This window comes from Streptopelia decaocto (genome assembly GCF_964273445.1).
Source record: "Streptopelia decaocto genome assembly, chromosome: 4".
Taxonomy (NCBI): Eukaryota; Metazoa; Chordata; class Aves; order Columbiformes; family Columbidae; genus Streptopelia; species Streptopelia decaocto.
Window position 1 is genome coordinate 33,520,819 of NC_138658.1, and position 16,341 is coordinate 33,537,159.

The window sequence follows — 16,341 nt, forward strand, 5'->3', positions numbered from 1 at the left end:
GTTGCTATGTTACCTGTGAATGTAAATCCCTTCTGTAGAAATACTGTTAAGAACAGCAGATATAAATAAGTACTTACTTTGCACTTCAAATAAAGCAGCATTAAAGCTCATCGTTTGTTAAGTCTTCTTCTAAAGCAAGCATAAAGTCCAAACAACAATACAACAGGCATTTAAAGTGTTTTTTTATTAAAAATTTCATTGAAATAAGGATAAAATGGATACATGATAAAAGCAAGGCAAATTTGGCCATAGAATATTGATAAAGCTGTATTGTCTTCTTATTGATGGACTCTTGTCTTTTTAAATGCTTCCCTTGGAAATACACTGTAGGCCTTAATTTCTGGTGAGTTGTTCTTTATCTTAGCACTTAGGTACTAATACTTAGTAGTACCACCTCAAAAACGCTGGTGGAACGTCGGTTTTTGATACTACTATAACAACATTACTCTCAACAATGTCAATTAGGACCTTTGGCTATTGTTTTCCAGTTGCGGAGGCGTGCTATTGTTGTTTGTAAACTGCTAAGGGAAGGCCATACTACAGAAGACTGTAAGACTACAGAAGACTTCCCCTCTTGTTAATCTGAAGTTTTCACCCAGTAAATTCAGTAAGTAGCAGAACGTGAAATAGTGAGAACATAGCACTTGGTCTTCCTTTAATTTAAAATATTAACACTTAGAAGCAGAAGGACTAAAATTATAATACTTACAATGATTGCATTTGTCATAAAAAGATAATAATGCAGTGATCTATTGACATGGTACAGTAACTGAATGCAAAAAACTACAGAATTGATTCAATATTTTTCATAGTAGTGCTTTAGAAAGGATACAGGTAAAGCATTCAAGATGAAAGACTCAAAGCATTTTGGAATTACATGTTTAGTTGTGAATCTTAGTTACATTTGCCTGTAAATGCAATTTACAGGTCAACAGGGCCTTTTGATTGCCAGAAAGTCCCACCTATATTAATTCAATTAATGTATGGAAATTTAACATCCACTCTATTTGGAGTATTGTATAACTGCTGATTTTCTAAAAGTGCTCAATATATATTAACAAACCCCACCCTCACCATTTTTTTTCTATAATAAATAAGGTTTTTAATTTCTGCTTTGCACTGGCTTCACTTAGTTATGAAGTAGAGAAGAGAAGAGGCATGGACCTGACACAGCTCTCAAAGCACGGAAAGGCTGATTTCAAACACATACATCCTCCCAGGACACAGGATGTTAAACCACTAGAACTGCCTCAGTGTGTCTCAAATACAGTTACTTCTTTTCTATCCATCTAACAAACATTTCAGGCACTCTGCAAAACACACTCCCAGCTCTGGAGAGCTCTGAAGTTGTATTTACCCGATGAAGGTCTGAAGACTGAAACTGAAGGACTGCGGCACTTCAGAGACAGTGGATGCTCAGGAAACAACTTTGACTCTCTATTTCCCTCTTCTACTATTCTAGCTGTAGAGAAAAAGTAGGATTTCACAAAAAGGAGGCAAAATGTGTTTGTCAGAGGTGCTAGAAAAGCCAAGAGAGGCATCAAAGCAAAACAGAGAGAATATATTCTTCCACCTGCCCTTCCTTCCTAGCCAATAAAAGCAGACCTAATCATGGTTCTTCTTATATTCAAAGCATTTTGATTATATTCTGTCATACTATTGATTATTTCATCCAATTCCTTATTTTTCATCACTCCTTTCCTTTTCCTTTTTTTTTTTTTAATGGAGTAGTATTCAACACTTGGACAGACTTCACATTCACAGTTTTAGTCCATCTTTGTAACGTCTTTTTGTGTACTCTGCAGTTGATTCAGAGTCTTCTGATTCCATGAGAGCTTTGATATGCAACACACATTCCAAATAAAACCACATTTAAAAACTCCCACCAACTCATTCCTGTACTGCTTAAAAGCAGGAATTGCCCTTACAGTCCTTTCTTATTTTAGAAAATGTTGCTTTGAAGTAAATCTTCACATAAAGTGCGTGTCAAACTATTATCCAAATGTTAATCAGTCTTGGGCCAGTAAGTGTCAAACAAATACCAATGAAACTGTATCTGCTATACCTACAAATCAAACAGAAAAAAATAATTAATAAATACTGGAAGTGGACACCTGCCAGAAGTAAGTTCCTAGAGTTCACATTCATACAATGGCCTCTCTCCTCCATGCCATGACAGCAGGTGAACTGCTGGGGGTGGGGTATGGAATCAGCTGCAACCTTTCTATTTCTTTATTGCCTCGCAGCATTTTACCTGTGCTTTACAATCCTGCCTCCCCTGCTTTCATGTTCAAAACTTTAGATCCTTTTTGAAGATACAGCATTGGCCCAATCTGGTGCTGAAAAGCAACCTAAACCTTAATATACTCTTACCTTTTAATCATATTCCTTAGCAATGGATAGATGACATGAAGCTATGCAGCTCTGAAAGCTCAGCAAGAGACTAGTAGTCACAAATCCCATTACTAGACGCATTTTGGCACACAGACACAGGGTGAACTGGGCTTTTATTCATGCTCAGTTCTTTTTGCATTGGTGTGCTCATTGCAGCACTAAAAGCGAAGTCTGACTACAGCCTGTGTCAGTATCAAAGGGCAACGGCTCTTATACCCTCAAAAGTGTTGTCAGAGCACATCTAAATCAGAAGACATCTGTGCAGGAAACAGCAACTACTGGCCTTTCCTGGATTCTTCTTGTGGGACACACTACAGAAAATGTGAAAGATCCTGCTTTATTGAGAGAATGGCTTTTGAAAATAACACAGCTGTTCTTCCAGACTACTTCTACAATTAATTTACTTTAATTATCACTACTTCTAAATTTCTCTTCCCAAACAGTTTGTTTAGATGACAACAACGAGAACAAAATTTTCAGCAACATGGGAAAGCTGTGATTGGATACATTGTCCTGATCTTCACTGAGTGTAGGGAAACTGAATATTATCGATTTTTATCTGCAGATGATTTATAACATCTAACACCTTTTACAATTACTGCGAGAGCTACTGCGAAACATCCATGGAAGGGAAAAGCCAACAGAGGACCTACAGTGTTAATCTAACAGACAAAAACTCAATGGACACACACCATTCACTATCTAGCAGTCCAATCCCAGCAATTTGGCTCAGCAATCTTTGTTGGTAAACAGGAGCTTCACCTGCCTTACCTCCATATTCAGTAACTCAGAAGAAACTGGGTACTTAATGCTACAAAACGCCCTCAAACACCAAGAAAAGTCTCATGCTAACGGTAATAGGGTGGGAGAGAGAGCTAGCACTGAAAGTATATACCTGTATCCCACAAGAAAAGTCACAGGGTACACAATTCCCAAGCATGGCCAAATCCACTTTCCACCTTCGTTTGCTAAATTGAGCCCAGAGATAATTGCACCCAACAGAAAAGGACAGCAGCTGTTTACCTACACTTGAGTATAGCAATGGCACTAATCTAGAACCGTGATACATAACCGTATACTTTACAGTGCCATTACCTCCACATGGTGAGGTACAAGAGCACTTTATTTATTATGCCTTATATGGCTCTACCTTTGCATGGTGTTTTTCAGTTATTCAACTATATGTCCTGGTGAACTAGCAACTGCCATATGTATTTTTCCACCTGGACTCATCTAACCTCTTTCAAAACACTGCAATGATTCATATTTCCTCTCTGAGGATCCCATTATATTGCTTTACTTATATGGAGGAACAGATCCCAGCATATGCGCTTTAACACCTGAATTATTTTTGTCAGACTCACCACAGACGTTGCTCCCTATCTTAACACGAACATAGCCATCTATTCCCCACGTAGGCCCCCAAGAGTTCTGTACAATCCAGTAAGGGATACTACCTGGAAGAGACATTTTCATAAACAACAGACAACATGAAATATGGGAATCATAAAAAACTTCTAACACTCTACACAGATAATTACCATTTTAATATCTCATAGTTTCTGATGGCTTGATGATATAGTACAGTGAAACCTACTGCTGTTCACAAAGAGAACAGAGCTAATAGTCCAGTGTTGAACGGACTGGATATATCCTCTGCCGGTGTAAAGCCGTATTTGTGGCTGTGTCCCACAGAACTGAAGAAGCACAGATACAAAGAGTTTTCCTCCTGAGATCAGAGAGCACTTCCAGAACTGATGTGACACCAAATCAAACAGCTCTCAATAGAACATCCAGATCTGGATTTTAGTCACTTGCCCCACAGGAAATAAGTTTCAAGTAAGAGAAAAAACATGTTAAAGTTCAGTTGATGGAAACATACCTGTTCTGTCAAAACCAGTGATGAGAACAGCATGATTTGCTCTTCCACTGGAGCAGTGATACTGTATGATCCCCCCAAGATAATCCTGCCAGCTGACCGCATCTACTGTTACGGCCAAAGGACCCCAGTTAACGAGCATCCTCATCATTTCTTCTTCCTGGCCGCTGTGAAAGGAGTCAGTGATAAGGCAAAGTGACTTATGTTAGCACACTAAAGCAACTGAAGAGGTGTTAATCTACTTGTTACATATAATTTAAAGATCAAATAACTAAACTGTTTCTTCTAAGTTCTACACACCACATAACATACATCAATAAATACGTATTTTATATACTACAACACAGTAAATACAAATATAGGACATGCAGACTATGGGAAAGGTGTAGACCCAAATATACAGTGCTATTAAAAAGAAGCAGGTTTCTGGGTCAAGTCAGTGGGCAATGGTGAGCACTATGCACTTTTTATCCATCACTCAATTAAAAACCAGCTTTGGACAAAACATTAGTCTGTATTATTATTTCCTATTAGTTCTTGCGACATGCAGAAGTACCTTTGATATCATACATAATAATGGACTAAAATATGTGTCTCAAACTTATCAAAGCACAGGACATTACACTATCAGACATCACCATTAGCATCCTCATAGAGTTTTACTTATTTAATATATTGGAACAGGAAATCTTTATCACTGCATGGTATGTGTAATGACTAAACTTGGCAAATACAGACTAGCAAAGACGTAATTGATCTAAGTTACTTCTATCTGGCAGTAATTCAATCCCTACTCAAAATTAAATTTCTTGTCTTGAAGTTCAGCTTATTGTACCGATAAAAATTAGGAACAAACTTTCTTGGTACAGAAATCTTAAAAACTATCAATTAGTTGTCTTTACAAAATACAGTTGACAACACTGTTTGCTAAGTCATGGACTGGAAGAGGATGTGGGTGGGTATGTAAATGGATGAATACTGAAGTAACTAAATAGTTTCTAAATTTGTTGACAAATTCCAGTTACTATTGGTAGGATTTACCTTTTCTGATACTTAAGCAATGTAATGTTCACCTAGCATATATTTAAAGTGGTAACTAACTCAATGTTCTACTTTAAACACAGCCAACTGAAAACATCTAATTTCAAAACACTGACTTAAGCTTTCTAATTTGCACAAGGTTAGTGGTGGCAGTGTTGAGTGGATTCACTGTGTCATAACCCAAAAAAGTGTTATGTATTAATGCAATGAACAGTTACAACACTGACGCAATCAACCTCATGACCTTTGGCTGATCAATGCACTACTGGCTCCTGCTTACGCCACAGTCAGCGAAAACAGAAGGAAAGGTACAGTAAATAAAAAGAATCAATAACAGCTACCTGAAGTCATATGCAGCAAATCCTGTTATTGAAACTCCAAAATCTGAGTGACCAAAATAATGGCACAGTCCTGTCTGAGCTTTAAAAGCATATTCGGAATCTCTCACGAGTTTTACTTTTGTCTGCAAGAAGATAAATCAATGAGAATTTAATGCATTTGACTTTAACACTATGCAGATCAAAGCACATTGAAAATGACCACAGAACTCACTCGAAATTCAGTGTGTTCTTGGTGAGACTAGATATAACAATTTCCTGTTGGGAAATAAGATATATACTATCTCTAGTTTCTTTTTTTTTTGCAGAGAAAGTTCCAGAAGGGATTCAGAAATCTTTAAATAATGAAAAAAAATGTAAAAGGTATCTCTGGTTTGAACTAGCCTCATAAGCAATTTCATAGATTTCAAGACACAGAGACTATGCATTCATTTAATGAATGACTACTCATTCTCTTCAAATGACATCCACACACAAAATTATCCCTTCCCTGGGACAGCTGAAGAACCACAAATATCCCTAGAACAGGTATATAAAACACTGAAGTTCAGTCCAATTCTGCTATTAGCATCAAATCCTCATGCTAGTGTATAAAGTATTATAATGGCTGACACAGTTCAAAGTCCATCTATAAAGCTATTGCGTCAACCTTTTATACTTTCCTTGTCTTCTGCAGAGTGGTTTGCTTGTGACAGTGTCTCCTCCAGTCTAATTCATCTGGAGTCCCTCTGTTGTCAAACAAGACAGAATTTTGCTTCAGAGGACTCCAGATGGATACCCTCTGTCTTTCTTGAAACGCAAACTTAAGCAAGTTATCTAGACTGTTACTAGCTGCGGTTATATGAATCTTTAAGGGTAGAATTACAGAGTTTTTTAAAAGGGACAATCAGCTTTTTTTCAAAACTTCAGAAAACTATGGAACTATTTTTATATTATTGCAACTCAAACTATTGTCCTAGATATTCAAAGATATTAAAATGTTTCTGCTTACATATATTATTAACACACATTTTGCATTTTTCATGAATGAAATGTGTTAGCTACAACATTGTTTCAGGTGGCAAGTGAAACAAAGTCAATTTCATCCTGAGGTTCTTCACGCTCCTGCATGATTTTACAGGGTTTGCAACAAAAACCAGTGACATTTGAAGGCAGAAAAATCTCAACATCTCTCCTTTTCCCCAGATATGGTGACTAAACTGGACACTCAAATCCACAAAACAACGCATGGATAAATGGATCTTTCTCGACTGGTACGGTATGTCTGCAGTTCCAATTGGAATCAGTGGAAATACTGTAGCTTTCAAGGAACATTATTTTCAATCCCTGCAGATTGATTTTTTACATTCACAAGAACATATAGAGACTGTAAAACTCCAATCAAGTTTAAGTTCTGCTTGAAAAAACTGTCTCTTGATTCCAGACTAAGTACACATACATATATATATACACACACAATGTATATGAATATATACATACATGTACACACATACATTAAAAAAAAATAAAATCAGATGAGCTGTACACTCATCTTACCCACCACTTTTTCCCAGTAAAAAAGAATTTCATTATGAAAGTTAAGGAAGGGTTTAAGATTTATGAAAAGTTTCAAACCTGGTTCAGCCAGCTCAAAGCACTAACAGTGGATCCCCCACTGCAGCCATAATTATTGTATGAGCAGTCAATAACCTGCTGCACGCTGAGCTCTTCCAGATTATGTCCTTTAATTGCATAGGCAGACTCTATACCACCCACAACGCTGAAAGCCCAGCAGCCTCCACACTGGTACAAAGAGAAGGGAAACAGGAGAAAGAAAAAGTCAACTTTGTCTTTGAAGCCCAACAGGAAGAGTCAAAAGGGTCTTCTAATGCTCTTACTTTACTACATCATCATTGAACTTCATTTTTAAGGTAATAATACAGAAATTTATTCAGCAATTTAAAATATTGAACTCCTTTCCCCGCCTTGTACTGCTCTCTGAAAGCCAGAAATGCATTATAGGTGTCTTATTTTAAGGATTCCTTCCTGACTCATTTTTGCCTTTTAATATAGGCCTGAGGATGCTTTTTACTGTGAGATACCTGTTTTCTTAAAGAAGGATTTGAGGATGAAATTATTTTTTAACCACATTAGTAAGTTTTTGAAAAGGATGCACTTAAGAAGACAGTCTACAACTTCCTATAGTCTGAAGAATTTTATAGAAACATATCTGATTACAGATTAAGAAACAGTAAACTGAAATCAAACATAATAGAAAAATTCTTAGACAGTAAGAATCTGTACTCCAGTTCTAGGCTCTTTAAACTGTGGCATTTAAAATAGGAAGTGGAATTCATTCCTAGGCAAGGTCCAGGTTATACTACGTGAAGCGCAGAAAACCACTTGGGATTTAACAGCTTCTTTGTTTCTTACCAGTGGCCATAACAACCTTGAGATAAACTGTAATCATGTGGGGTCTGGTTCTCTTTCTATCATGAATGCATCCCCTGAGTTGTTTGATGACAAAGATACGGGTGTTGACCAGCCAAGAGCATTCAGTCATGAGAGAAAACAACAGCAAAAGATCTACAGTCATCCAGGTGAAATGGGGGGATGAGGTCAAGTACTAAACTTACCTCAGTCTCTTCATGAAAATATAAACTACACATGATGCAAAATATTTCCAGATTTAGCTAACTAGATCAAAAAATATATATTACACATGGTTTATACTTGCACAACTTCTAAATGCACAACTTTCACATCTCATGGTTTTAAGTTTAATCTCGCTTTGCATAAAATGCTCCATGACTTTGTATATGTTCAACTGTCCATACTTGTGCCAGCGCTCCAAGAAGCCTTGGTGCAGTGCTGGTCCCTTCCAAAACCTTCACTGTGCTCTACAACGTACCTGCTGGAACTGCCTCTGAGCAGTAGTGCTTGAGAACCATGAAAGGAAAACACCAGTACTTACTGTTTGCTGATTTCTCACTTCTGCAATTACTTTCTTGTCCCTCCAGTCAAACTTCTTTGGCAAAGGTTTTTCCTCTCCCTTTGGCACTTTTAAGTATCTGGGAAGTTTGTGAGGTATGCTTCTTAAGTAAATAGCTAAACACAGAATACAAACATCTATAAATCCACTAACTTAAAAAAACCCCCACAAACAACTGTTTTACTAGAAGCCATAGAGGTAACTTTGGTCTGTAGTTATGATCATGAGATTACATCTCATTCTCAAATCCACAGAAAATCCATGTATTTTAAAATTATAGTTACACTCCAGAATGAATATAAATATTCCTATAGTTCTAGAAAGAAGAAAAATATTCTATGAAGGGAATGTGGGTAAAAAGCATGGAGATTTATTCCTACTGATCAGTAACCACTCCAAAAAACAAGCTTGGGGTTTGTTTTTGGTTTGTTTGTTTGGGTTTTTTTTTTGGTTGTTGTTGTTTTGTGTTTGGTTTTGTTTTCCTTTTTTTTTTTTTTTTTTTAGTTTTCAGAACACTTTACTGGCTGGAAAAATATGACTTTATTTTAGTCAAAGAGGGAAAAATAAGAGAATTATGTAAAGAACCTGAAACACATGCAAATTGCTAGTTTTTCACTAAAATAAAGGTTGCTTAATTATTTAAAGCCAAAAAAAGATGTGAAATCCCCCAGTGAATAGAACGTATAACAGTAGACTTGAACAGCAAGAAGGGAAAATTAGGTTAGGTACCAGACAAATTTTCTTGGTAAAAAAAACCCTGTCTCATATTGCTCCTGCAAGTCATAGCATTGTTTGGGCTGTAGTCAATTTTGTTTTGGGGTAGAGAACAGAGACTTAAGAGCACTCAAGAACTTTGTGTATTTTCCAATTTCAGAACTGTTGCAACTGAAGAAGGCTTTAAGGCCCAGTCAGAAGAAAGAAGGAAATAAGGAAAGCAGGAAAGAGGAAAAGTCTGTATACTAAATCATATTCAGCCTCTGAGCAATTCAACCTCACAAACTAGGGCAACATAGACAAGATTGTTGTAGCCTTCAGAAGTACTTACAGTTTGGTACCAGACATTGTAAACTAGCTGACTATCAGCACTGGAAGAATCTGTAAATATGAAAGACACAAGGTTCTGGGAAATAATAGGAAAAATAACAGAAAAGGCATTAGCAGCAGCCAGAAAACATACCTTTGAACTCTTCAGGAAATAGGTGAGAAAACTGATTTATTCCATAGAAAGCAGTCATATTATCTTTTGAAGATGAATTCAGTAATCTAATTCTTTTAGTGCTTTCCTGAAGGAAAGAAATATTGTGGACATTATTAAGTTAGAAGTAGTGACAAATAATAAGAGCAGAAAAAGCAAAGGTTAGCAGCAGTAAACATGAACTTAGATAAAAGACATCTCTTAATTTCTTCACCTCAGATTAATTGTGGATTCCTATCAAACCAATAGGAAAGGCATTAGACTAATTTCACCTCCAAGGAAGATACCAAAAACATTTGTTAAGTGCATAGTGGGTAAAAAAAATGAGACAGACAAAACAGGCAAGCTGAGAACAAACTGTGTCACTCATGTGATGTGCTTTGACAGCAAAACAAACCTTGTGGTTCAGAGATATGTAAAAATGACTTCCGATAAGAGTTAACTCAGTTTTGCTTTATGTCCTTATAAAGCAAAAGAGCAGTGTTATGGCTTAAGGACACTAAAAAACTCACACTTTAAGCTATCAGGACTCGCGGCGCGGTCCCTCAGCCTCGGACAGTCCCTGCTGCCCGGCGAGCCCGACACCCGCCCGGCCCCTCAGGCTTCCGCCCCGGCACGGCGGGGACAGGGGTTCGCCGACCTGCCCGATTGCTGCCTCTCGCCCCGCTTCCCCGGGAAGACTCTGACAGCAGCGCCGCGCAGCCGGGACGTGGGGCTGCCACCCCACCGCGCCGGGCAGAGCATCGGGGACACGACTGGGGACACGACTGGGGACACGACTGGGGACACGACTGGGAACGCGCGAGGCTGACACCTGGCGTCAGAAACGGGGAAGAAGAGAAAAGCGACTGCACCCCAGGGCCGAGAAAACGAAACAGCGAAGGATGCCGGAGCGGGTTTCGGTACTCGGGGCCGAAGGCGCCCCACCTTCCTCCGCCTCTGTCCCTTCAGTCGCCCGGCCAGCAGCGACAGAGCGCCGCCCGCCACCCCTCCTCCTCCTCCGCTGGCGCCGCAGGGCCCGCTGTGCAGCGCGGGTGACGAGTGTAAGTGCGGGCAGGGGCACCTACCCGCAGGGCCGCCGCTGCTGCTCCTTCTTCTCGGCTGCCTGCGTCCCACGGCAGGCGGCCCGGCCCGCCGCCCTCCTCCCCAAGCCGGGTGCCTGCAGGCGCCAGGAGGGTGGCGCTGCCCGCCCGCAGCAGGCAGCAGAGAAGCACCAGCACCAGCATCCCCGTCAATCGCCCGGGGACAGCGACCGGTCGCGCCGCAGCCGCGCAGCAGAGCGGACCCCACTCCCTGGCGGGTCCCCAGCCACCTCCGCCCCTCCCCTGGCCGCCGTGTCATGCCGGGGTGGGGCCTGGAGGCCGCACCCCCACGCTGCGGAGCTCTCTCCAGTCTCCCGCTTCCTCCTCCAGCGGGTCCGGGGTTGGTACTTCGCTCGGCTGCCCCGCCGGGCGGGGCATGAAATGGTGGCGGCCCGCCCCAGGACCTGGGAGTGCTGTGGCCGGCCGGTGAGCTGGGGGCCTCCGCTTCCTCCAGGTGTACTGCTGCCGGTTTTGGGGTGTTTTGGGGTGCCCGGCAGCCCTTGGAAAAAGCCCGTGTTTCAGGCAGTGTGTCTCGGTGCGGGAGATGCGCCGCGGAGCTGTAAACGAGGGGCTAGGAGGTGCTGAACGTTCAGTTGACTGCAAGGTTAACAGTTAATGCCAGGCTTTCCCCGAGAGGAAGGGTTGTTGGTACCTACAAACTGGGCAGCGAGTAGGAAAGAGGAGGTGCAGCTGCTTCCTTCAGGTGGCAGAAACAGTTGTTGGGGTGTAGCACGGGGAGGCTTTGGTGGGTAGAGAAGAGCCTTCATGAGCTGCACAGCCAGTATCTGCAGCCTCTGGTGTCCAGTCTGGTTAAGTTCAGCTGGAAGAAAATGTTTGGAAGAAAACTGTATGTACTCATGTAGGTCATTTGTTGTCTTAAAGACTAGTCATGTGCTGATACTTGAGCAAGCAGGTTAGTGTTTGGCATCTAAAATTTCCATTATGCAGGCCCAAGTTAATAATCCTTTTTGTTTATATCCTTACTCAGGTGTTTTTACACACTTGATGTTTATAAGTAGAACATTTGTATATGTAAACCTCTTGTATGTTCACTTTTCTCTGTTGAGTTTCCCCCCTGCCAACTTGTTTACCATAATGTGGAAGCCCAGGTGTTCCCATCCCACAGCACCAGCAGCAAAGCTTGCAGTGCTGTGTTTGGGGAACACGAGGTTTTCCTCACACTGAAGTCTAAAGTTACTGGGTGTGAAGTTTTGCTGCCGTCGCTGTGTTTTGTAACAGCAAACTTCGTGTCGGAGCACGCGCTTCCTTAAAAGCGAGGTGCAAAATCATGCCAATGCAGGGTTTTTTTTGTTTTTTTTTTTTTTTTTTTTGGCATGTAGCATTTTACCTGCTAATATGAGTTTGAAAGAGAAATTATACTTTATGAACCACAAGAAATCCATGTATTTTTCATTTTTAGTTTGGTAGGTACATGCAGAGCTGGCAAGTAAAAGACAAAGGATGAAACTACTGGCTGAGATGTGTGGAGGGTGGGTCAGAGCAGCCCCACAGGTGGGCTCTGGCAGGGTGAGCTGTGCCCCTCTCTGTCCTTTCAGCCCCTGTTCAAGTGCCTGGGCTTGCTGACTTCTGAGAACTGGCTATTTTGTAGTGTTTGGTAACTCCTGTTTGGGGAGGGAGGGTCAGGTACCTTCAGCAGTTCGAGTGCTTGACTGATGTCTGGCATCTCCCCACTGGTGACTGGAGAAGGATTTAAATAACTTTTAGCAGCAGCACTACAGAGTCCTCTGCATTACATAAGCATTTAAAACTTAACCTCTTTCTCCCTTCACATAGAATGGCATCTTGCTCTTTTCTGTGACCAGACTGGCAAAAGTATTTTCATATTGGCAGTATCTATGCTGCCTTTTTTTTTTTTTTTTTTTTTTTTTTAATGAGCAACTAAACAGCAATGGCTTTCTGGAGTGAGACTACAGTACCAGAGGTGTTAGCTGTCAGGGAAAGAGAGAATTAAAAGCAAGACTTTATTCATAAGATGACAACAGCTCACTCCTGTCCACCCCACAGCAGTTGCCTTTATTTACAGAACACTTCTCATGCAGGTAGATTTTCTTAATGATGGAAAGGAAAATTCATTATTCTGCATTATAGCCTTGATTTCTACATATTTCTGTAGTGAAGAGAGAAGTTAACATGCTGATGTTACTGAGAGTTTGAGGCATTTTAAAGGCACTCATGGTGGCAGCTAGATTAACCATAAAACAATCATGGCAGTTCAGGAACAGACTGGCAGTATAAACGAAAGTTTATGATGTGATCCTACCAAATAGCTCATGTCCAGGGTTGAATAAATCTGTGGGGATCGTGATCCAGCTCTAGTTTTGCCTTCCTTCGCCTGTGGAATGCCCTTTGGAGGGCTGGGTGAACTGTCACCAGTTTTGGTACAAGAAGGCTATTTATGGCTTATAGTGAGAGTATGAAAAAGTTTGTTAGCAAAGCAGATGTTATTGGTTGTTCTCATATTTTGTCACTGTAAACCCAGGATTGGCATAAGAGATGTTATTACAACTTATTGCAAACTCATATTGATATGATGAGGTCTGGGATCAGCATAGGGAGTGGACAGGATGAAGACAGTAACACACGTAGTGAATGGTGAAGCCTTTTTAAGGACAGTCTCAACCTCAGCAGCCTCAGTGTCCGTGTCAGGGCGAGACCATTGGGAGGAGCGCAGGACAGTGGCTGGTAGGAGTGTCGAAGGAGAGCTTGATACAGGAACCGTAGCTTTGGGTGTGTGATCATGAGAGTAAAAGAAGCCTTAATGCAACAGTCACATGATTTTATTCTGCATGGTAAAGTATACTGGAACAGGAAAGAAGTTGTTTCGCCAGTCAGTGTAAACAGCAGAAAGATGCTGAAATTAGCTGTAATGAAAAGTAAGTTATAAAATAAGCCATTTCAGATTTTTGCACCAGGGTAACATCATCAACTTTCAATAAATTGGCCTGCTAGCTTTGAAATCTATTGCTTGGAAATTATGATTATCTCAAGGTGAATACATTTCCATATTTTTAATTTATCATCATTATATTCTAAACCAGTCAGCTTTACTAGAAGAAAGAAATAACCTTTCAGGTATTCTTCAGTTAATTATTTCCATGGACAATGTCTTGTTCATAACAGACAAGCTGTTGTCTTCTTGGAGAAGCTATTTTATTTTGTATATAGACTTTAAGAGTTACTTTTCCTGTGGAACACGTGAGGGCAGCAAAGGACTTTTGGAAAGGTGGTTGCAAACTATGCAGTTTTAATTTTTATTTTAATTAAAAAATAAACCAAAGCCAAATTAACAAACAAAATCTTCTCCTATTTTAGGAAAATAGATATACCCCAGGTTTATTTATGTTAAAAATTCTGTGCAGCAGAGCAAGAGGAAAAAGTGTGTTTCCTCTGGATTTGTCCTCACTGTGTGCTAAGTAGATGTGTCAATTCATCTTGTTCAAGAGGAGAAAGTGTTGGAAAAGTCTGTCTCCTCTGATGCCTGGCTTAGGGAGAACAGAAGCGTAATAAACAGCAAAAGGTAGGCGGCTGGCAACTGAAGTGTTTCAGAATGCTCTATTTTTCCACTAAACCACCATGCTATTAAAGCATTTTGTACTTCTGCTTAGATGAACAAACCCCCACCAAAGTACATAAAGAGACCTCTGTCTGTAGGCATGCAGTCCCTGCTCTGTTTTGAATTACTCCACTGTAAATCTAGCTTTGCTTCATTAAGATAAAAGAAAATACGCTTGTATTAAGAAAATTTGTTCCTCATCAGGTACAAAACACCCATTTGTAAAATTATTTGTAACTTACAGTAATGTAATTAGTTGGTGGCTTTTAATTATATTACAGGGTCAGAGTGAGAGAGCAGATTAATATTTAGTAGACTGGTTGGTTTTGTTTTTTTTTTTTCCCCCACTGATTTTTGCATGGCTGTTTGAAAACATTGACTCTTGTTGGACAGCCTAGCTTCAGTGTCCTTTATCCTCTGTGTTTATAATTATCATAGCAAACAAGGGCAAAGTACAATACATTACTTCTGAGTTGAAGGCAAGTCTTCCAAGTATGGGTACTGCTGCTGCTAAGGGCAGTAATGGGATTCATTAATGGATGTGTGGGGAGGAGAGGAAGAGGGATGCCTTTTGCTTTGATAGGCACCTGCATAGCAGCAGTTTGGACTTTTGCCTTTTGCATGCATATAAGATGTCTAACAAGTGGAAAACAATTCCCTTTGTGTAGTGCAGTCCTTGCTCTTGGAGAGAAATGCTCTGAATTTGGCAGCAGATGGAGCTGAGTGCCTTTTCTTAAAAAGACTTGGGAAAAATTATTTCAGGGTAAGTTTAAGGATTTGTTTATTTTAAGACCTTGCAGTGGTGGTGTTTGCTAATATAGATGCACTGGTAACAGTTATTAAATGTAAGCAAAGCAAGTGAGAATTGCAATTTTGGGATAAAATCTGTTCATGTTCAAGCCAATGTGAGGGTCAGTTAGCCGCATTGCTGAAGCTGATGTTCGGATGTTGTCTTTTCTGAGCCCCAAGATAGACTTTGAAGTTTGTGAGAAGCAGTGAAAATTATAAATGGTAATAGTTGGGTTTGCAGGAATAACCAAGCTGTGCAAGGAGTTGCCTTAGCTAGATCATGATAAATACTTGTGTTGACCAGGAAGCCTCTCCTGGTAGACCTATCTTCCTTTGCAAATAATGAAATAACTGTAGGAACTGCTTCTCAAACCCAACTCTTCTGTATTTCAGCTGAATATCCTAGTAAGGAATATCCAGTAAGCTGAATATCCAGTAAGTCTCTAGCTCTTTTTTTTTTTTTCTTCAGTCTTGTCAGTAGGGGGTGTATTATGAATGAAGATGGCTGGCAGTGGAATTAATAATTCAAATCAAATGGTGAATTGAAATTTGAAAATGCAGAATGATGTGGTTAGGAGAAACACCTGTTCTGAGTGAGACTGAAGTAAGAAGTCTTGGCAGTTTTAGGGAGCTGAGAATTGGCTTTTAAGATGGTGACTGTGCCATTTCTGATTTTCTCTGTTTTCACTGAAAATCCCACTTGTCAGTGTGTATAATAGCTTGTCATTAAGTATTCTCAGCTGAGAAAACTTCGCAGATCCAGATAATTCAAATCTTATTTTCCCATTGGCTTTTTTTTTTTTTTTAAATATTTAATGATCCACAGAAAGTGGGGTAAGTGGGCATCTTTTCAGGATGAAATTCAGGCAATATTGGGTGCAGCCTGGTAAAAGGGCACAAGCATTCATAAACATGTATTCACTTTAAATGTTCTTATTTCTTCCATCTTCTATTATAGGAGGTGGACAAAGTGCTCATAAGTGCAATTAATGCTGTTTTGCAGAATCTACTTGGCAAATTTCTGTAAATCCTCCAGTTAATTTGTTTATACATCCTTCATGAACTCATCAGTGACTTT

General features: G+C 40.0%; 1 protein-coding gene across 1 annotated transcript; it reads right to left on the bottom strand.

Annotated features, from left to right (window-relative positions):
- Nucleotides 1-171: 171 nt before the first annotated feature.
- On the bottom strand, nt 172-11,159 carry CTSO (cathepsin O; the record flags this gene model as incomplete). Its single annotated transcript, XM_082051164.1, is given in 9 exon segments — nt 172-2,065; nt 3,759-3,851; nt 4,277-4,440; nt 5,656-5,777; nt 7,267-7,434; nt 8,606-8,739; nt 9,801-9,906; nt 10,886-11,083; nt 11,085-11,159. Coding segments are annotated over 9 exon segments (1,095 nt in total). The 3' UTR covers nt 172-2,030.
- Nucleotides 11,160-16,341: the final 5,182 nt, after the last annotated feature.